At 46.7% G+C, this 23748-nt stretch overlaps 1 protein-coding gene across 1 annotated transcript in view; it reads left to right on the plus strand.

Moving 5' to 3' along the window:
- Positions 1–1675: 1675 nt before the first annotated feature.
- LOC125945374 (uncharacterized) overlaps positions 1676–23748 on the plus strand; it is a 63344-nt gene continuing 41271 nt past the window's right edge. Inside the window, exons 1-2 of the mRNA XM_049667125.1 lie at positions 1676–1823; positions 3323–3349. Coding sequence (XP_049523082.1) covers positions 1705–1823; positions 3323–3349 — 146 coding nt within the window. The 5' untranslated portion in view covers positions 1676–1704. The remainder of the gene's footprint in view (positions 1824–3322; positions 3350–23748) is intronic.

Consider the following 23748-nt stretch of genomic DNA (forward strand, 5'->3'; position numbering starts at 1 on the left):
TTTTTTTTTTTTTATCTTTCCCATAGCTTTCTTCTTATTTCCTCTGTTTCTTTAGCATAGTCTTGGCTGACACGAACATTAGTGCCCTTCAGTTTAAAACAGTTCTTTAATACACTGTCTTTTTCCCTGGAATCAAGGAACTTCATAATAATTGGTCTTGACCTATCCGGATTCGGTTTTCCAATACGGTGAATTCCCTCAACTGTCCTGACGGGGACCCCCAAAGTATTGTCAAAAATACCGTCCAGGACCTGTTCTCTGAGTTTAATTTCTGTTTCACCAGCACTTTCACTGATTACAAATACTAGGAGGTTGTTACGCCTACTTCTGTTTTCATACTCGATTAACTTCAATGCTTGCTGTTGGACAACAGATTGAAATTTTTCAATTTTGTTGCTCATCTCCTCAAACAAAGTCAGAATACCCTGTAACTTATCAGTTTTAGCACTAACAGCAGCCATTTCCTCTCTTATTCGGTCCATCTTGCGGTCGCCAACTTCCTTCTTATCAATAATAACCTGCAACATTTCATTAACCTCCGGCCCAGGGTTCTGTTCTACGTCACCGGACACAAGCAACAACATGAGCATCGACCAGCAGTCAGACAGAATTGCAGAACACTTTTGAGGGCACGGCATGACCAACAGAAACCTATCATCACTACGATAAGCAGGCAAATTACCAAGCTGACTAACCTGCACAAGCAGTATAATGGCGATTTAGGCATGCTGTCCGCCAGCAAGCTGCCGTGCCCTCTGAAGAAATCGATGCCGGGATGCGCCTTTTCTAGGTTGTCCAGCGATGACGTCACTCCTGTAGGGTAGGCATTGACAAGTAGACGGTCCGCAGTGTCATTGCCACGTTGCGGCACATCGAAGAATCCTGGTTGAGTCCCGTTGTTTGCTGTAGATACCACGGCGAAAAACCACGGCAAAACCTGCACAAGCAGTAATGGCGATTTAGGCATGCTGTCCGCCAGCAAGCTGCCGTGCCCTCTGAAGAAATCGATGCCGGGATGCGCCTTTTCTAGGTTGTCCAGCGATGACGTCACCCCTGTAGGGTAGGTTAATCAGAACAAGGACGTTTCTAAGTTGACATATTTGTTTTAGCTATGATCAGAATACAAACAGAGGTTGTGTTTTTTTTTTTGTGAACACTCTAAATTTTTTAGAGCGCAGCTCCTAGGCGCTCGTTCATGCGTCGTGCGTCGGCATTCCCGACGTTACCGAGCGAACGAGCGCAGCAGATGAAAGAATGAGAGCGAAGCCCTGCAGGGGATGAAAAGAGCGGCGAGAGCGAAGAGCGCATAAGGACGAATAATGAGGATGACGGTATAGCACTGAGACGACGATGCTACGAGATGGCGCCAGAGTAGCGCACGTAGTCTGGGAGGTCTGTCTGTGGTGGCTCTTCTGAACCAACGCACAGCTTCTCACGATCTTACGATCAGCGAGGCAGTTGCACCCCACTTCGCCCCATTTGCAACGTGCCTGATGAGGCAGATTGTCCGCGCCAGCCAATATACCGCGAAATGAAAACACGTATAGAGTTGCGCTCAAATTTTGCATTACGGAGTACGCAATCGTCAGTGAATGTTTTTATCACATTCTTGACACGCTGTTGTTGACTTTCTTGCGACGCGTTTATTGACACGCTGCTCTTTTAACACAGTTTCTTCGCAGCCACGACCCTCTTTACCTTCAAATGATGAGTGAGGATGAATGGAGCAACAATAGCTGCTTATGCGTAAAGTCTCTATTTCTAGCCGCACATACTGACGCATGTGAGCGCACTTTGGAGTGCTACACGTACGTGAGGACAGTGTGAGTACATTCTCCTACAATTTTTTTTTGTAAGTGAATCGTTGGCTGAAATATCTGGGTCGGTACAAAAAACGGAACACTAAGCGGTAACACAGTTTTTATCAAACAAAAATGTAGGTGTCCTAATACTTTAATTTAATAAATTCCCCAAGGAATGAAAATAAGAGAAAGGTTTTTGCGTAATTAGGACTTCAAAAACGCTCTCAAGTTGTGTTTCACATAAGGGAAAGACAAAAGTAATTCGCGTAGCTTGCACTGGAGGCACAATGCTAAAGAGACAGAGGAGCTGATGGGCACCTAGCTAGTCCTGGCGTTTGGGCTAGTCTAAGCACTACCAAGTCATCCCCAGTATTTTCTGGAACTTATTGATGATTGATCGATTATTGATATGACAGGAAATGAACCCTGCCATGATTTCAACTGTGTGGCCGCGACGAGACCAAGAAGGAACGGCAGTTCTCATGTGGATTGTGTGGCCGTGACGCGAGGAAGATGAAACGCGCGGCCACCAGAGCGAGAGCGGCGTGCGGCTCGAGCGAGTTACAGATTAGAGTTACAGAATGGATAACAAGAGAAGGGAAGCGCAGTCGAGGACGGCAGAGAACTAGGTGGGGTGATGAAGTTAGGAAATTTGCAGGCGCAAGTTGGAATCAGCTAGCGCAAGAAAGGGGTAATTGGAGATCGCAGGGAGAGGCCTTCGGCCTGCAGTGGACATGAATATAGGCCGATCATGATGATGATGATGAATGGACCTTCCAGCTTAAGCACTGAGGATCGCGTAAATTCTAAAATGTACGCTACTATTCACGTCGGGTAAACAATTTTTACACAATGTTCGATGACAAACATGGCAAGTGATAAAACCCGCGATAACATTCGAGGAACTTCCGATAAGGAAAGGAGTGAGTGGTACTGAAGCGATAAGCTTATTATGTGTTAGCCGGATAAGACAGTCAATAAAAAAGGTAAATAAGTACGACTGGCAATATACTCACATAAGAATGAGGCATTTGTTTGCTGCAGCAAACGTTCTCAAATGAGTCAGCACATTGCAATTCGAATGCGACGATATTCACACAGCAAGACCAGTAGGAAAGGTTTACCTTCTAGAAGCGCTGAACAGTAAAGCGGATGGCAGCCCCAGCAGGTGAGCAGTATAGATAAGCAAGAAACTTTTCGAATATTGGTGGAAAAAAACCGGGAAAACTTTTGACAGAACCTGATTCAATAAAGGCATAGATAGCAACACGATGTAGACATAGAAGTTCTATTAAAGAGGTAAAAGATGAAGGGCTAGAGTGCTCTGCATGTGTAAGATACCTGCTAAGCACAACTACTTGTTGCCGCCCAGTTTTCAACATAATGCCGATATAAATATTCATAAGGGAGTTCTCTCCGTGTTATAAGCCATAAACGGTCTGATTTTGGTTTTCTTCTGAAGTACACGGTTCTTGTAGAAAACGAATAAATGGAATAACAAACTGCCTGTTTTATTTCAGAGGTGGACCGGAGCAAATGATAATAAAGTACGTAATTACTTTATTCTAGGCATGCTAAGAATCCTTAAAAGGATCATGGAATTTTTATATGTTATAGGTAAAATTGGTTTCATTATCAAAATTCTTAACAAGCGGTAAATAAGTGATGTCTGAACCTTTACATTGGTAAGCATTGATGCAGCAGGGGCACACAGGCTAAATATATAGTCAGCGCGATTGAGGGTTCGCATTTTGCGGGAACAAAAAATAAACAAAAGATGCATGGAGCTCACACCTATTGGAGGAGCACGCACCTATTGCGTTTCCGGTTGACGTCACAAAAAGTACTTGTTGAAAACTGCCGATTTTCGCCTGCTGCTCTTTGGCATTGGCAAGAAGTGGTGTAGTAGCTTTTGGCCTGCGTTACTGCATCACCTTGCGTAGCAATAGAAGTGGTAGCTTTTGCTTGAAATTTCGCATGTGCACCTGAATAAGATGAAGCGTATTGTATATAAACAACTAATTGAACGCTTCGCCCAAACAAGAATGTTGCGCACAAGTGCGCAACGTTCTTGGCCACCGCTTTCATCTTCACTTCGAGGCATGCCATAACATGAAGATTCGCATGTGGTCACTTGAATTCTCTTCTTGCCAATCACATCAACTAATGGCTGTTTCGCCGCTTGCGTGCCGCCCGCTTTTGTGCCGCGATGAGTCGGCGGCTAGCTGATCGTAATAACAGAAACCTGGAACTGCTGAGCACCCTAGCTGGAATTGTGCGGCCTAATGACGTTTCTCGTCACGTTAAATGAACATAGTAATTAGATCATGCGGGCACCTCCACTGCTAGGGCAGTGCTAACCGTCGCATGATGAAGTGGTGCCAGTGGAGCTGACGGGAAATTCGCGTATTGACCGGAACCTGTAGCCGTGGATTCTAGGAAAGGTGTCACTGTCAGCGACCGCTAATGGCAGCATTTCTTTCAGTTCCGGTATGAAAAATCACATTGTTTGCAAGCTTTTCTGGACGCTTCCGCCAACGTTTCTAGATGCAGTGAGTTGAAAACTTGCTTAAAGTGATGGGCCCAAGCTGTCGCTCATATATTAGAGTGTGGCTCAAACCTACTTGCGACCAGGTCACGCGGGACCATGGGCTGAGCAGTCTATGCCAGGAGGCGGAAGCTCCGTAGGCCTTCCACTGGCCGCGTCATATTGCGTCACAATTTCGTCGGGCCTATAGTTGGGTGCAACTTTAGAAGACAGGAGAGGCCCCGCCCAGTTGACCGAAGCGCAGCCGCCAATTGCCTCCGCGACTAAAGAAATAGTCACGCTCAAAAAATTGTGACTGCTTCTAAAACGCGTATTTCTCGGCATAAATAAGATTTGTGTATCTTAACGAGTGGTTTGGTAAAACGATCATGATGGAAATGCTACAGCACATGCCGGATCGCGAGAGAAAAATAACTCCGTGCCTTCTACAACGCTGTGCGTCGTCTGCTATGGAGCAAGATCGACGACACCGAGCGTGTAAATTGTAAAGCAGTCGCTGGCTTCATATATACTTCTCATATATAGTCGCTGGCTTCATATAGATTCATATATACTTTTTGTGTGTCATTTTTTATAATTATTTTTTTTTCGCGGTTGCGAACCTGCAATCTCGTGAGTTCGCGCACGTTCGCGCACGGCATTCCGTGCCAGTTTTCCGCCATGGAGCCCAGCGAGGTGACATCGGAACGCGATCCTTCGTTGCCGAACGAGCCTTGTGTCGCCTCGATGGCCACACCACCAAGAAGCCTCGGCAAGAACAAGAGCGGCCACATCCTGAACAGCGATTTACGCAACATGATCTTCCACTGCTACGCGTTTTGGCGTAACAGGCAGCCTGAACGCAGCGTGGAGGACTGTGTTCAGGGTGCGGGAGGAAGTTAAAGCTTCGCATTTTTCGGGTGGCAAACTGATGACGCCCTCGCAAAAGCGCCCACGCAATGCGAAGATGAGAAGACGCAGCGCGAAGTTTGACAGTTTCACATTGTGCGCACGTGTGCACAACGTCAACAAGGTCATGTGTGCACGATTTGTTTCGCCGCAACGAGATACCGACGGTCGAGAAGATAACTACCGAGTTCTCGGAGCATATGGAACTCCCATCACTAAGGGGGTGTACTGTGCGTCGCCTGCTTGCCGAGATCGGCTTGAAGCACGAAAAGAGAAGCCGTAATTTGCTGCTTATCGACCGGGGTGGCATCATCGATTGGCGGAATCGCTACCTCCGTGACGTGGAGCGCTACCGGGCGAAAGGCCGGAAGATCTTCTACCTGGACGAGACATGGGTGACGGCGGGACACACTCGGTCGATCGTGTGGACAGACACCGTGGTGCAGAAGCGCGGACGCCTGTTCGCTCGAGCAAATGACCTGATGACGGGTCTAAAACTACCTTCTGGGAATGGCCAGCGCCTGATCGTGACCCACATCGGCAGCAGAATGGCTTCGTCGACAGCTGCTTAGATGTATTCCGAGGCCAAAAGACAGGTGACTACCACGAGGAAATGGACGGCAATCGCTTTGAGGGCTGGTTCAATGACGTTCTGCAGAAGTTGCCAGCTGGTAGCGTCATTGTTTTAGACAATGCACCTTCCCATAGCCGGCGAGAAGAGAAATTGCCGGCGACGGCCTGGAAGAAGGAAAAGATACAGGAGTGGCTCACAAGCAAGAACATCACCAACGGTGAATGGATAATAAAGAACCAGCTGTTTGAGCTGGTGGCACTTAGTAAGGTTACGCTTTCTGAGCTACATCGTAGACAACACAGCTGTAAGGGCCGGTTGCATTATACTCAGGCTCCCGCCGCACCACTGCGAATTTAATCCCATTGAGCTTGTGTGGGCCAAGGTCAAATATGGTATCGCTGCAGACAACAGAGACTTCAAGCTGTCCACGGTCGACGCCATCTTGAGGGAGAAAATCAAGCATGTAACGGCGGAAGACTGGAGGAAAAGCATTCAGCACGCGATAGACTTGGAAGCAAAGTTCAGACTTGACACATCTGGGAGTGAGCACATTCAACCCATCATCATCCAGCTGGGTGAAGATGACAGTGAAGAAAGCGACTCCGACTGCGAGCTGTCTGGCATTGAGCCACTCGACGAAGCATAAAGCTGCTTATTACCGAAAGAACAGCCCTTATTAGGGCTACCAAAATTTTGCCTGTGGATTCGCAACAGCCAACCATCCATTCCGTGACCTTTAAAATAAATAAGCCGTTCAATTTATGGCATATTCCTTATAATGGAAGCTCAATTCTCATAAGCAACGTCCTGCACACATCGTGCTCGATTTAAGAAGTGGCATAGAAACACATTTAAATGCTAGCATATCTGAATTGAAACACTATTGTGAACCTTGATTATCAATGGCGGGCTCAAAATGCTCATTCGGGCTGCCACCGTCGAGTAGAAGCGCCCCATAGTGACATAGCAGTAGTCGGAGAACGCTTTATGGTTCAGATAGCAGTCTGCACTGGAAATCACAGTCATGTCATAGCCAGTTCTGGTGAAATAGCTGTAGACAACACGAAACTGACAGCCACTGTTAGCAGCTTGCATGCCAAAGCACATTCATGTGGTTGCATTGTTTATTTTGTTATCTGGCTCACACAAGTAATGCGAATAAGAGAACAAATATAAAACATCATTAGCTTAGTGAGGCCCAAAATGCTCATTCAGGCAGCCACCGTCGAGTTTGACGCGCCCCATAGTGATATAGCAGTAGTGGGAGCACGATTTATGGCTCCGTTAGCACTCTGCACTGAAAATTGAAGTGTTGTCATAGCCAATTTTTAATTTATTAATCTCACTCAGGCAAGTAATGCGAATGCAAGCACAACTATTAACGTGATTAACTTTGCTAGCATTCTTTTGTCATATTTACGTACAGGAAAAATGCCCAGCAAGGTTGAACGTGTTTTAGTGAGTCACTTTGTTCATTACAAGCCGTAGGCAAAGGGACGGACAGATTCATACAGTGATATTGGTGAAGTAAAAAATGTCGCAGTTTCACCCGAAAGGCGAAGCATCAATTGCGATGTGAACTTAGCAGAGACCTATAAAGAGTAAGGATAGTAGTTTTATCAGCTGTATAAATTTGGACATGCAGCAGCACCAGCAACGCGCAGAGCTGTTGTCCACGCCGTCGCCGTTTTGCCCGCGTTCGCACCGAATAAGAGAACAAATCGAGAACAGATCTAGCGTTGGTGACTGTTGCCAGGGCCTCTGGGGGCGGCTCGGAGGTTTTCGACGAGATCAGAACGGGAAACTCGTCGAGCAGCGTCGGAAGTCTTTACCACCTTCTCGCCTCACAACGTTTTTATATAAATACGCATTTGGTGCCGCAGCTAAACGTCGCCTCCCCTCCCTCCCTCCCGTCCCCCCACGGCCTTTCGCGCGACGGAAGAAGTTGCGTTTGCTTTATATATATTGTGGTTGTAAAGGCGCAAAGAGACGCTTCATTCTGCAGCCCTTCAGGGAGCACGGCACAGAACGCGCGTTTGTTCTCCGCCGTTCGTTCGCTCCCCGTGAAAGCGTGCGTCCCTCGCGCCCTTTCACTGGTACAATCAGCGTCCGGCGCGCGGCGACGTTTTCATCGCCGTTGACGTCATAGGGAACCTCACGGCGATGGCGACGACGACGCCGAGGGTAGAAATCCTCTTTGAGTGTCCATATAATTGCTATCGCAATAAGTGGTGAAAGTTGCAAAAGCTCTCACAGCACTGCTTTGCTGGACTCCATTCACTAGAAAACTGCGTTTCTAATGATGAAAGCGTCAAGACAGGAAATGATACCCCACTGCACAATGTTATATATGTGTACCACCACATGTGACGGGCAGCGAAACCATCTGTTTATTAAGACTGAATGCAACAACATAGCAAGGTGCTGTTTCACAATATGGCAGCTTTTCCTGTGCACTTCTGACAAGCTGCCGTATGCACTGATGCATAAACACATTAGCAGGGGTAAGAGACGAAGTAACTGTGCAAGCCACGTGATGCTTTTAACATTTTGTATCTGCCAATGTTTCTGTTGTCACAGCTGATAGAACTTTCTTTGGTGCAAGTTGGTTAATCACGTTGCGGCAACAGCACAAGAAGCAGGGTCAGAATAGTAGGAGAAAACAAAGCAAGATGGCAGACTGAGGAGGCAAGGTAGACGAGAGAGAAAGGCTTTGTTGACATCGAAGAGGCCGGCCCTGCTATTCACAGGACTTGGTGCTTTGAATGAGACGAGTTAATGAAATTGTAAAGAAAGACGTGGCTGCAGCATGCTTACAAGAATAAACGCAATAATAAAAGGACAGAAGTAGGAATAAACACATACACGCATGGAAGCACTCACATATTCACACACATGAACACAAACGTGAGCACGAAAACTAAGATCTAAAATACAAAGACGTGGAAAATCACAAATATACACAAACACGCAAGAAAACATGCACACACATTTAACGCAGACGCGAGTAGAACTATTAGGAGTCAGTTCACAAGCAGCTGCGCCTACTTTGTCGTACTTTTTTTAACTTACTTACATAATCACTCTGTTGCCTTCACTATCAGCAATTTTTTAGTAGCGACATATCACGACAAAGCGCAAAGCTGTGTTGTGGGAAAGCAAGTCGAGCGCTGGAAGGACAACTTATGCGCGATTGTGTCACAGCAGGCATTCTACAGCTGGCGAGTGCAGTGAGCGAAGAGTTCTAAGCCACACAGCGACGCGAATTCATGCTCAGCTCCCTTGTAATGGCACCAGTGTATTAGTCATAATTTTATATTAGCACTGAGGCTGACATTAAGGAAATAAACACTGCTCCCAAACGCCTGACCGTTAACAATCCAATGACATTCGCTCCAGCAGTGCGTGTAAGTAACCGATTGTTAGCATTGGTGGAAAGCAATCAATCGACGGTGCTACACAACATTCGAACGACGCTGTTAGACGCTTGGCTATCTTATCACACTGCTGCCAACGATCGGTCGTTTGCACGCTGAGCTGGCAGCAACGAATCTTTGCGTTGGAGGTTGCTTTCACAAATCTTTTCTTTTGAGAAACTCGCAGGTTGGTTTCATCTGCGCACGCTTTTCTCATTTTTCCTGATAATGGTTTTGCTCCATCACTTCGCCACGTCCGACGAGAAACGCAGGGGCACAGTACACAAACACACCCGCCGCTCACAGTAGCTACCAGACTTTGGCAAACTCTCCTCGTTGTAACTTCACTTAGGAGCAAAAGAAAACGCCATGGAACAAACGCGCACGATGTTTGTTTGCAGCGGTATGTCGCCGCGGGACCAGACGAAGCGCAGCGCAGCGTCACCGATGTTCGCTGCAATCTTTCTTCGCCGGCTCATGGCTCAGAAGAAACGAACGTGGCACAAATTGTGCATCGTAAGATCACAATAATATTTTCGGCATGACAGACCACTACAAACAATTCGAAATCACACTGAAGAAGGGAGACGCACAGAGCTCACGCGACTCGGCCCAGTTCGAAGCGAGGGCGGCCATGTTAGGCATGTTCTCCGTCGGCGGGGTCACCGGCCGTCCGGCTCATGACGTCACCTGAAGTGCGCGCCTATTGGTGGAGGCTCGTGTGCATCCGTATTTGAGGGGCAAATGCCGCTGCCTTCTAAAGTGGTATCCGACTATACAGTAAGCACCAATTCCTCCCCCGGTGGTGGATAGCGCAAAATGAAAATCCCAAAAACAAAGTAAAAGGGAAGTGACGTCATGGTTTTCTTCTTTGGCCTTCCGCTCTCATTTTTACTGCCAGCTACTCCTTCTTTCCTCTGACGGCAATTCGCGTCTGCGCATTTACTTCGCTGAACGCTCATGTGCTCGCTGCGGCTTCTGCATGCCTGCGGCCGGCGCGGCCGACCATGCGCACGGTTGGACGGCGCGACCACTCAGCCTCCGTTTCGCGAATTTCACAACGCGGAGCACTGGCTTCTGGGTGTTATTCAAGCAGCGTGTCAGTGACAGGAAAGTTAACACAAACCTTGTTTTCATTTTATTGCGATAGCAATTATATGGACACTCAAAAGCAGATTTCTGCCGTCGGCGTCGCCGTCGCCGTCGCCGTCGCTGTCGCCGTCGCCATCGCCGTGAGGTTCCGTATGACGTCATTTGGAGAAGAAATCGTCGCCGCGCGCCGAACGCTGTATGTGCGAGTGAAAGGGCGCGAGGGGCGCGTCTTTCACGGGGAGTGAACGCACGGCAGAGAACAAACGCGCGTTCTGCGCCATGCTCGCTTAAGGGCTGCAGAAGTAGGCGTCTCTGTTCTCCTTCACAATCACCATGTATGTAGAGCAAACGCGCCTTCTTCCAACGAGCGAGAGGCCGTGGGGGAGGGGGAGGGAAGGGAGGCGACGTTTAGCTGCGGCACGCAGTGCCTATTTATATCAGAGGCTCCGGCAACAGTCACCAACGCCGCACGCATTTTGAGCGAACGCGGGCAAAACACCGATGGCGTCGACAACAGTTCTGCGTGTTGTTGCTACCAAAGCCGCTCACCTTACTTCCTATGACATTGCTGTGTTGCTATCGCATTCATTGCTTCGCCCTTAGGGCGAAACTGTGACATTTTTTTAGGGGCGAAGCTCCTTAAGGCGGCACCCGTTCGTCCCTCGTCGTAGTAGTAGTGTGTAACCAGTCTGAGAAAAATGAGAAAAAAAATTCCGAAGTTGTGTCCGTAGCGCGGAATCGAACCAGGGACCCCTCGCTCCCGAGCGCGCGGCGTTAGCCCACTACGCCACGAAGCTTTTTTTTTCTTTATTCCCTTCTTTGCAACAATACATACACCCGTACAAATACAAAGCAGGTCACTTGGCGCTACACAATATTAACGCATAATTTGGCTAGACTACGCCACGAAGCACACATAGACACAAGCACCACGATGGCAATAAATACCCAACATTAACGAAAGGCCGCGTTTCTAGCTCGTTTCTAACGCGTTTGTGCTAGCGCGTTACGGCCCATGTAAGAAGCTGGTGTAAGACGCTCTGGCCTCTCCGCCTTACCTTCAACGCGTTTCGAACGCGCTGCCCAAGGCGGTGGCAAGTCAAGTTCAAGTCGAGGGGCGTTTATGAATACGGGGGGTATACTCTCTCAGCAGTCATGTGATGGCGTCGGCAAACGCGGTGCACGTTCCGGCATGTGTAAATGGCTGCGTAAGACGCTGTGGCCGCTCCCCCTTACTAGAGAGTACTGCACGTCTCCAACGCGTTTGTGCTAGCGTCCCCTTAAGCGGGAGATCCGATGATTCCCTCCGGAGCTTCGCCCACTCATCATCATTCACCCCGTGGATATGCTGTGATTTTTTTAAACGTACTGCACGGTAAACTAAGCTGTGGTACAAAGGGAAACAGAGCGGAGTTTGTTAATTGTGTTTGCGACAACGCGATAATGTTTGAATATCAAGAATGAAACCCTTGCGGAACCTAATATTGCGTACTTGTCATCTTTGGGGAATCAAAAGAAACTTCCGTATGGCACAGATCCGTAGAAGTGTTGTGATATCCCCCAAAATACCCCCTCTAGTCATTTGATCTGAGCACGTCTTCGTCAGACGTTTCTTGATTCTTCACAAATTCGGAGGGTTCCAGTTTGCCATCGTTGGTCTTCTAGTCAAAACAGAAATTGTTGCAAAAGCCAAGCAAAATGCGCCCAACACTAAATAACATCCATAACACGTTTGGGCGGCTGAGCCAGCTGAGATGAGCAGCCTTCAGCCGTCGGCGCCTTAACTGAAACCGCCTATCGAACTAGGGTGAGGAAAATGAAAACAAAATGCTTTCGTTTCCGCTAAGCAATAAAGTAGTTTCATTTTATTAGTTATTATAACACTGCTACAGGAAGCACATCGACAGTAATCAGTTCTAAAAATTTATCATTTATGTTCTGTGGAAGCAGCCGTCCGCCGCAAAGCAGGCGCGGAATTAGAAAACGAATGTAGTGGTTGTTTTACGCTGGTTGACGATGTGCTTTTGAAGCATACGCCTTGAGAGGTAGTGTGCTTTCTGATGAAAATAAAGGCACCTGCTACACCGAAGATTACGATACTCCCCAATACGAAATTTGAGCGCAATTCTACACGTGTTTTCATTTCGCGATATATTGGCTAGCGCGGAAAATCTGTATCGCGCGGCACGCCGCAAATGGAGCGAAGTGAGGCGCGACAGCTTCGCTAATCAGGAGATAGCTAGAAGCAGCGCTTGGGCGACACCTGGGTGTGATTCACAGCAGGCGCCGCAAACTGACCACCCAGGTGACGCGCGCTACTCTGGCGCCATATCGTAGCCACCGTCGCAGCAGTGCGCGTCTTGCATGGCACCATGCTTGTCTTCTCACGCTTTCGCCATACCCTGATTTCCGGCTCTGTTTGCGCTTTCTTCCTCATGCTCTTTTCGCTCTCGCTGGTTTTTCACCACCCCCTGCCATGGAGGGAAGAAACAAAATAGAAGAGGCCCTGACGTTACGTTTTTGAAGCGGAAGTGCAGCCATATTGGTGTGCCGTTTTCCTTTGTGCCTCCAGTCAGCTCGCAGGAGCAGATAAGCGTTTGCACTTGCATTGCTACGAACCACCGGTAGTATCTGCTTCTGAGACGCGTCAGAACCACCGCGTGAGAAATATAGGTGTTGACACTCGCCGCCCGCTGCGGCGAAGAGCACGATAAGATCGTGTTCGCTGTAGCCACGCACCATCGGTCCCTGAGCCGCAGCGCCCCCCTCCGTCATGCAGCTGCGGCTCAGAGGCCGATGGGGCGAGGCTACAGCTAACACAATCTGGTCGCGGCATTGGGCGGAGTGTCAACACCATGAAGTATATTACTTACACCGTGGTCAGAACAACAAAGCCTACGAAATTTCTGTAACAGTTTCATCGAAGCAGATGCGCACCTGTGCTCTTCCGTGGCACGTTGAAGACGACGACGAAGACCCGCGCAGTGATCACTTTTTAAGCCTCATTTACTTTGACCCAAATATAATTGAATTGCTTCATTTTTATGGTTATGGTAAAATTTTCATAATTGCAAAATCACGCAGGCTTTAATCTCCATCTTCCGATTCTAACTTAGCCAATATAATATTTCGCACTCTATTGGACATTTTATTTCGACCCTACCCGGTTCTTGGCCAATCCCCCGGAGTGGGTACGTGCCAGTACATCCCAAGAGTGTACATCTACATCGATATCTACTCTTGAGTTTCTCTGTTGCTGGCTGACATCACACTGACAGACCCAAAACACAACCTTCAAGCTTCACACCACACTCCAAAGTCAGCTTGTCTCGCGAACAAAATGTGCTGCGAGAAAGACACCGGCAAAAAAATCTTATCGTACTTTTCAGAGGCCGAGAGCAGCAGCGAGAGCTTCAGGAGCGCGGTTGCTATGGCAACGTTGACGTTTGGGGTACCAGTCCCGGTGCTCCTTTGCTAAAAAAGTCGCATTTTCGCCCGAAAGGCGAACCATCAATTGCAATAGCAAATTTATTAGTAGTAAGGATAGCAGATTTATGGGCCGCATAAACTTGGACAGATTCGCTTACTAATAGAATTAACAAGCATGGCGTGAGCGCGCTCAAGCCAAACATGAATAGATCACACTCGATGACCACAGACAAGCACTGTCAGAACGATGGCGTGTGCAAGCGCGGCAGGAGCAGTGACCGAAGATTCATGTGGTCTGTCGCTTTAACGGAAACTGAGCGGCGAAAAGCACAGTGCATAAAAAGGTCAGAGCCGTGTGGAGATCGCTTTCAATATACAGTGCGCGCGACCGCCCTCAGCCGCGCAAAGTACGCAAATCCCGGCAGAAAAGAAGCCGCGCACCCTCCCTTCCGCGCGGACCTTCCCGCTTTCCTCCTTTCGCGTGGGAGATTGAGTCACCAGTTCTCCTTGCACCCGGTCGCAATATACGCATTTAGTGCCGCAGCTAAAGATCGCCTCCCCTCCCTCCCTTCTATCTCCCCACGGCCTCTCGCACGACCGGAGACGTCGTGTTTGCTCTCCGCCGTGCGTTCGCTTTCCGTGAAAGCGGCGTCCCTCGCGCGCTTTTCACTCGCACATGCACCATACTACGCGTGGCGACGAATTTATCGCCGTTGGACTTTATACGAAACCTCACGGCGACGACGACGGCAGGAATGCGCTTGGAGTGTCCATATAATTGCTATTGCAATAAAACAGCACGTGACTTCCGCCGCACATTCTCCAACAGATCCGTGCTGGCCGGAGCCTCTCGTACGCTTTCCTTCCCCCATGCCCCTTGCGCTCCGGATTCGCTCTTAGTCTCGCTGCGCTCGTTCTGTCGGTTACACCGGGAACCCCGACGCTCGACGCAGGAACGGGCGCCTAAAGGCCAAACTACACGTGCGCGTTCCGGCGCGCGAGAGCTCGTGCTACCGCGCCTTGCGTTTACCGCGGCTCACGAGTAATGGCGGTTTGAACCTACACGACGCACGCCAGGGCGCACCCGCTTTTCTCACATTTTTGTCTTGGTAGACATGGTTTTGTATTAACGGGAAAGCGTTAAGGGCCCCGTGTCGCAGAAAATCTGGCGTCGGCATGGATGTCAGCGTCTGTGGCGGAGAAAATCATCCCGAACCACGTCGACCACGCAGGCCTCCGCGTGGCGCAAAGTGTTCGAGCAGGGGATAATTATCCCGAACCACCCCGAGCGCGCAGGCCCTCCACGTGGCGCAAGGTGTTAGCGAACAAAAATTGAATTTCTCACAGTGAAATCAGTCAGAAAAATGGCAAAGTACGACGTAACCACAACTTATAGACAGGGTGGCGTCGGACTGTTATTTGAATGTACGAGTGTACGAGAAAACATGATTCTGTTACGAGTAAACTCAAACGCAAACCCCTTATCCAGCATTTCTACCATACCCACAGCGGCGCGCTCGGGTAGGCTACTAGCGAAAATGTTATCCAGATGGAGCTCGCATCCTCGGCAGGTGAAATTGGGAATTCGCCTGCCTAATGCGTTTTGGACACGCGCGCGCGTTGGGGCAATAGAAAAAAGGAATAAAATAATAAAAAAAAGTTCCTAGGGCCTTCACATTTTAATATAAGGCGACTTATTTTGCCCCTGAAAGAACTTCTTCCGAGCAATGCATTTCTGTTTTAAAGCGAAGCCGACTTAAAGGGGATCGGTGTAAGCTTGGTCTTTGTAAGCTGGCTTTCCCACGTTCTGGATTGCAGTGGAGCCTACTCAAAGAAGAATGCGATGCGAACGGGGCCCGATAACGCTATCGCGGTCCACTCTTAAAGGCGAAGCCTAAGCGTCCTCCAGTTTTTCTAACATCGGTTTGTCTGGTTCCTCGTGCCAAACATACCCAATCGAAGACAATCCACTAGCAACCATCCTGTTGTTACTATGCGGACGCTTCTCGTTAGGCCTACGGTCGCAGGAATCGCAGAACGATCTCAGAATTTGGAGACATTATGGGCTCATAACTAATGTTTCAGGTGAGCTTAGAGAACGTGAAAGCTCATTTGAATAGTTACTATTGATCAAGACGAGTAAGAACGTAGCCAACCCTAGAATTCAAGCTGAAGCGGGAGGCATGGGTGCCGCCATGTTGGATAACGCTATTTCTTAGCGTGCGTAAACATTATGTGCTCGAGCCGCTCTTCGACGCGTGAGATCTGTGCTGCATCATCTGCGCATGCGTGAAGAGCGTGGGCGCGAGCTTCCACGTGCCGGCACGTGTACGTGTAGTTTGGCCTTAAAAGATGCACTCTAAAAATGCGGCTCAATGTTACCGAGCCCTGTTTAGCCCCCTTTCAGACTCAACAGTCTGAACGCAGAGAACGTTACGTGGTTCTGCGCTCTTGATTGGACGCAAACGATACGCAAATGCGATTGGATACCGTTGCTTAAAAGTCATTTTGAGCGAAGAGGTAACGTATCCAGGTGTACCTGCCCAAGCTGTCGTAGCTTCAGAAAGCAAAAGTTTTCGGGAAGCATACTTCGCACGCCGATTCGGTGTGCGAACCTAAAGTAGCATTTTATACCCGTGTCACACGGGCACGCTTGGAAGGCCTTCCAATCGACGGCTTTCGAAACGCCACACCTCTCGACTTAAAGGAGTTGTGGCGGTGCTACACGGCACTCTTGAACAGCCGTTGTGCGGTTCAGGCGTTTCTCGCAAAAATTGTGTGGCGCACCTTATCTTAAATGTCGTTATCATGGCATCCAAAGTTATATAATATTAAATCCACTCAAAAGTACAGAAATGTACTTTTGAGTGGATTTGTACTAAATTTGTACAATTTTGTACTAAATTGTTTATATATTGTTATAAATATACGTTTTGTTTTTAAGTTATTGAGTAGCGAAACTGCAGCGCGATGAACACAAGCACCTCGCTGTTGTCTAGAGTATGTGCAGTTCGCACATTTCAAGTGGCAAAAATACTTTATTAAATAATTAATAACACTCATATATACGATTTTGAGAGCATTTGGTTTGATTTTTTTCTTTCTATTCGTTCGTATGAGCACACTGTGAACTAGAGGGCCCGTTGGCGCTGTTTCCGCTTCCGTTTCGATAGAGTTGTAGTGTGCTCCGTTGACTCGGTACACTATTGACTCGGCGGCCTTCGAAACCGCCCGTGTAGCAGCTCGAACTTGGCCTTTGAGTCAACGGACTATTGGTTGGAAAGCCTTCCGAACGCCCGTGTGACGCGGGTATCACTTAGGAATACAATAAAAAAGCATAGTATTTTTTTCCTGGCTCCTAGATGGCAGCGCCATCCCTGTCAAGAGAGAGCATATTTCACATGTTCACGCTGACGCCACATCCGTTACAGGAAGTTGCTTGTGGACCCTGACATAAAGCACTTTCGGGATGAGAGAAACGAAGGTTCGTAATAATGGGTTACGCTTCGAACAAGGTCAGAAACGCCAAACTTTCGCTACACATAGCTATTATGCTATCCCCCTCTTTCGGTCATTTTGACTAAACGTAAGGTTTGGTAAAACAGTGTCCTCTCTGGACAGTGGCAAACATAGAACGGCTGCGTGACACTTCGAAACACTTTTAAGAAATTTCCGCAATTCTCCGCCTTCCTATCCGAAAATATTTCAGCATTTGCGGCTAATTTAGAGAAGTGTTTTCAGCGTACAGTGATCAGATGTTTAACTGTTTGCGGGGGCTATAATATTATTGACATTTATCTGGAGATATTTTCAATACTAGATGACACAGTTGTTAGATAGCTTCGTAGTGCCAAAACCAATAAATATGCAAACAAGAGTCATTGACGATTTCAGTTATAATTCGATGTTTTTCGCACAAACAATAGTTCTGCTGCTAAAATCCCATCCGCTATTAGTGATCACCTTCCCATGTTCATGGCATATTACACCGGCGGCGGCTGCGGTTGCCGTGACTGAGTGCGGCTGCGCGGCCCTTAACTTGAAATCGATCTCTGATGGGGGACAGAGTCTACACTCTTAGCCAAGTCCCGTATAACGCCTTGCATATATGCGGTGTAATTTCGTTTCAGCGTAAAGTATTGCATTTAAACGTACTTTCAAACAATATTATGCGTGACAATATCTGCAGCGGCAGGCTAGGTCCGCTATATGCGGCCCCGAGCGGACGCAACGTTTATATGCAGCCCTGCCAATTTGGCGCCCAAAAGAGCGCCGAAGCATTGAGAGAGTGTTACAAAGCAAAAGCTCCAAGAAGCGGTGAGGGAGATGGTGTGAGGGAGAAAGAAAAGTGAAAGGCAAAAGGAAAGAACGAAGAGAAAGAAGTCGTCGCCTCTGCGTTGCTTTGATGGCGGAGGAGGAGGAAAGACTGCGCCGGCCGGGAAGGAGTAAAACTAGCGTAAGCCGGCCGACGAGGAGTTGGTTTTCGGCGATAACCATCGTCATATCTTTGTACCAGCGAGGTTATGCGACTATGTTCGTGTTGTGAATTCACCTGGCCGCGTCGATGAACGCTCTCGGTGATGTCAGTGGTGCTCAATTTCACCAACGTTACCGGAAATTGCAAGAGGCCAGTGCAACTTCGACAACTCGTGGGAGTGCGACGGCCACACGGGCGATCAGCGGTGGCGGCCGACATGTACGCTGGATCAGCGGGCCCAAGAGTGCGTTAGAGCTGCGAATCTGCGTCGATTCGGTAGGTCGACTTTTTGCTTCCCATACGCTAAGCTTGCTAAATGCTTAATTTCTAGCATTGCATTATTATGAGCCAGCAGATAACGAACCTCGGTGATTTAAACATCTGAACGTGTAGCAGTGCGGACGTGCACATTGAAGTTTTGGCGTGTGAACTAGCTATAACTGCAGGCGTAGTTCGGTTTGATTTCCTCCAATTGCATTATATGCTAACGATTTTCCTTTTCTTGCGTAGCCAGATGTCCATTTGTTGAAATTTCATGCGCGAATTTTCATTACGGCTTGGGTTTATAGCGCCGCTATTAATCGCGTGTAGCGTTCTAACCATTAAATCTGACATTTTTTTATCCCCTTCATGGAGCTTGCGTAATGAATTCGTTGTATTTCGTAGTTGCAGTTTGTCAAACGTCGGTTTTATTTTGAACAATTTTCTAATGAGTTGCGCACTTTCCTCAGTGTATTTTGTGGATTTGCGTAGGTTCTAGATTGCGTAGGTTCTGGCGTAGGTCACTGGAATTCAAAGCCCAATTTAGATCGAAGTTTACTTGACGCGAAAATAATAATTTAACTCCGACCACGCAGGAGCTCCGAAGTGTATGTTTGCGATAGAAGAAGCATTTGCCACAATATCCCTTGGAGATGAGCAGTACACTCGTTACTTGTACAAGGCGCGAAGTGGTATGCCGCTCGTGAAATTGTGAAAAATTGTGAATTTCAGTACTTGCGTGGTATCATAATTTTGTCCGAAAGAAGCGCTGCTTAGCTATGAAAGAACCAAAAGAACATGTCAACAGGTTGGCCATTTCGCTTTCGTGTAGTGATTGCTATGTGGTGTCTATTTTCTGCTATGACGTACCCACTTAGCCCCAAAATAGGCCTTAAGATAGTTTTCTTATAAGCTTATCTTTCTCCAATTATCAAATTTCTAGAATTTGTTTTTATTCTCCCCTAATTGATTTTTTTTCTATGCAGGATTAAACCGGGAGAAATCGACAATAATAATAACGCCACCAATGAAAGGAGAACCCCCGGTTCTCAGTCCAACGGCAATGTGGACCACAGCACTGGTAAGCGAAAATCATGCCCAGAATGGCTACTAATTGCAGCGTGCAGATATCATATGCTAATATGACGATGCACACGAAGAAAAAGTTCATATTTTGCCAGCACAAAGGTGGGTGGGACTCAGAAAGAGACACGTGTTTTTTTTTTTTAAATTATGGGGTTTTACGTGCCAAAACCAGTTCTGATTATGAGGCACGCCGTAGTGGGGGACTCCGGAAATTTAGACCACCTGGGGTTCTTTAACGTGCACCTAAATCAGACACGTGTTTACAATATTGCTTGCATGCAGATGACATTGAAGCACTTACACGCGTGTAATATCACTAAAGGTGGACACATATTCGAGAGCCCTTTCACTTATTTCTTCTCCTTTCATAAGAGTGGGAAGTCAATGAATTCGTTTCATCATCATCATCATCATCAGCCTATATTTGATGATGATGATGATGATGATGAAACTAATGAATTAGTTTAGGGGAGAGTAAATAAACGCAAGTGCAGCTGAATGCCAGTAAGTATCAGGGACATAAAGCCCATGAGTGCCAGCTGACAATGCGGGTCAATTAGTTATTACCTGCAGGTGTGAAGACATATGACTGTGAAATAAACCATAGGCCCAAGTACATTGAATTTCGAAGAGGCCAAGTATATGTGAAATGCGTTTGTTCATAACGTGAAGAACGCAACTGAACGTTTTTTGCTTGCTTTAGTTGCTTGATTAGATAATTACGCCTGTTCGTCTATTGCCATGGCTTGATTACTTTGTTTACACTACGCATGCGCTCATTGTGTTCAGTATAAGTAGTAATGGACTTTGGTGCTAAAAATGCCAGTGAAATTTTCAAATACAATTGTGTAACTTCAAAGTTTGGACATATTTGCATTTCGTTTACAATCTCTTATGAGTTATGCACATGTGAAATGTTTGATACAGAATATTCTATTTTGTGTAGTAAATAATCGACACCTAGTTTTATAATGCTGAAACGTGCTCTTAGGGTATTCAGGAAGAAAGATAGGAAGACGGAGTGTAAAGATAGCAGTGTAAATACGAGCGACCTACTCTGTGCTGGGGAAAGTGTATAAAGGGAATGAAAGGAAACAGGGGAGCCGAGGCTTAAAATAAAAAGAAAAAAGAATGTGTGCACATCAATGTGATGCCGTGCACTGCTGCAACAGCCTGCCTGTCAAGTACCAGTGCAACGCAACGGTGGACAGTGATTCTTTCCACCAACGAGGTGCAATTAAGCGTAGTCGAATTTGATTTCCCAGCCACACCACAATGAGAGCATTCAAATAAAAGATCCTTATCTCGCAGCATCAGGAGTTCACGGTTAACATTGAGATCTGTTTCGCGCAAGATCACTACTATACTGGCCTCGAAAAACTTGAACGAAACATAACCCTAACAGGGCCAAGGTAAAACAGTTTTTGGGATTTTCTAACATTGAGCAGAATTTCTTTTCCTTCTAGGAACGACGGTCACCTAAAGGTTCAGGAGGCATCTAAAAATAATTACGAACATGTACGAAGGATATCGGATGTGTTTGGGATGATGAAGCAATTGTGAAAAGGGAACGCATATTTGAAAAGGCATTTTTGTATCTTATTGGCAAGGTACACATAGAAAACTTCACTTGTACCTCCCTGCGTTGACCCACACATTGCGATATGTATGCGGAGCGCACTGCAGGACAAAATATTTGTTTATCCTGCTTGGTTGCCATAAGAGTTCTTGAATTCAAATACATAAATTTTCATGCCGCACTTTCATTCTTTCTTTTTTTCATGCTAGTCATAGATAACTTATTTTTTCATTTAGGCTGCGAGCATTTAGCTGTCTAAATTCCTCATTAGATAACTTATCTATACACAATGTGACCTTACATTAAGTTTAGGATGTATGTGTGTCTGTTCCTGATGTGCTTATCTGCTACTTTACACAATTTTGGTTATAAGCAAAACTGGTTTAATGAACGAGAAAACGGCGAACTGAGAGGCCCAGCTTTTGTTGGTCACAACCACATGAAGTTCATGCAAGTTCATGCGTTACGCTTGTTTGACTGTTTAAAAGCTTTCTATCTGCTTTTGTATTCCCTGTTGTAGTTTCTCTTTTACTTTTTTAATTTCAGAGCTTAGAGTAATCCGTAAAATAAAGACCGTTTAGTTATACAAAATGATAAACACAGTATTTATTGGAAAAACAATTCTGTTTCATACATGAAGCTTCATTCAGTTCTCTGCATAATCACCTCCTACATTTCAAGATTTGTCGATCTTGCTCACGACATTCGGCATTCCTACGTTATACTCTTCTGCCGCCAATTAATTAACTAATTCGAGTTTCATCATGCACGTTTGTTCATGAACATTCCACACCATTTTCTGATATTATTTTTCGTTCATTACATTAACACCATAAACTGATTTGAATTGACGCTAAATTTCTGCCGGTTTCACCTTTGAGGTGAAACACTCCTTATCTCACAGTCGGTGAGGTAAGTCATTTTCAGTCACGCAGTCCATTTAGACCATAACACCAATTGCACAAGGGGGACTTCTTGCAACCTCTACTCACAGCGTTATGAGCACAGCTGTTACGAAAGCCAGTTGACCATCAAGAGAGAAAGTATGCATGTAGCACAATTGTTTGCAATAAATATTGTGTTTTCATGTTATATAACTTAACGGACTTCATTTTCTGGATGACCCTCGTAAGTCCTCATTCTTTGTTAAAAACCTACAGTGGAACTATGCTGGGTACTATTTACTATTGTAAATAAATAATTCTCCTTGAAAATATATGTTCTTCATATATGTCTGCATGAACGTGTCTCTATGAATGTACAGCATGCTTTCAGATCGCGTACACAGACGAAGTGGGTATTCCGCTAAAGCATACTTCCGGTGGAACGAGTAGAACTTACGCTTTACATAACTGTGTATATAGGGCGCAGTAGATATAACGAAGGCAGAGGCACTCGACTAATGTAGACGATACCTAAACCCTAATTTAATCTCTCCTTCGATACAACTGGGTATAGTAGCGTGCAGTCCATCTCACCCACTTGCAACCACTTCATGACACACCTTCCTTTGCCCGTTATATGAAATTTCAAACAGCTGATTCGTTCTTTCAACGATAGTCACAGCAGTAACAAGGTAACTTAAGTGTTTCAGCCACACCTGTCGCATTCTGACGGAAATGAAAAAAAAAGCACTTGTGTCATTCTTTCAGTGCACGGTAAATAACTCCGGGTGGCCACAATTATTCCGTAGCTCTGCATTACTGCGTCCTTCGTAATCCACAGCAGTTTCGGCAGGCTTAGCCCACTATACACATTATTTAATCACGCCTCCATTTGTTTCCTCCCTTCATTCGTTTAACCTCGACGGTACTGAAGGTACGGCCACGGTAGCTAGTCACAACGCCACAAGCACCTGGCACATGAAGAGGCGAAAACAAGCTAGCGTGTGCAAAGCATTGAAGTTTCCCATAATTGCAATGCAGTTACGGCAGGCTGACGGGCGGAGATACGGACGCGCCTTGCTGCTTCAAAGGAAACAATGAATCAATAACTACATTGAAGTGGTATAAAAGGCGCGGCTCCAGAGCGTTTTTCTCGTGCTCACAAAAGCTATAAATGCAAGTCTGACGCACAAGACATGCCTACTGCGGCCTTTGAAGGTGAATGGAAATATTTGTCAGTTTAACACACAGGCGTGCCGGCAAAATCACGCCCGCTTATTTGACGTCTCCGAATACTGAAGCCGTATTGGCGTTATACCGTCAAGGCAACGCAACAGCGTAACCTTGTAGCAAGTGCAATAAATTGTAGTTGCAGGTGTGCTTCTTGGCGGCGGATCAGTTTTAACTCAACCTTATGAACGACGTTGAGAGTTTCTCAAAGCCAAGTTCCAGGTTAAACAGCTACTGCGGCGAACAATCCGCAGCATAGCGAATACAGACACAACCTTGAAGAACAACATTTGCCTGGCGAAGCAGTTTTCTTTTCGCGCAGTTCCCATGCTCGGTAACCTTACCCCGTTTAGCCTTTCCGCCCAACATATAACACCAGTTGAAAGCGGTATTCGTATATCTGCTACTCATTTAAATACATCTTTGCTATCACCAACCACCTAAGGATCGGCAACAGTTACACAAACTCTGGCGGTGGCTGT

Source organism: Dermacentor silvarum, chromosome 5 (assembly GCF_013339745.2).
Source record: "Dermacentor silvarum isolate Dsil-2018 chromosome 5, BIME_Dsil_1.4, whole genome shotgun sequence".
NCBI classification, from domain to species: Eukaryota; Metazoa; Arthropoda; class Arachnida; order Ixodida; family Ixodidae; genus Dermacentor; species Dermacentor silvarum.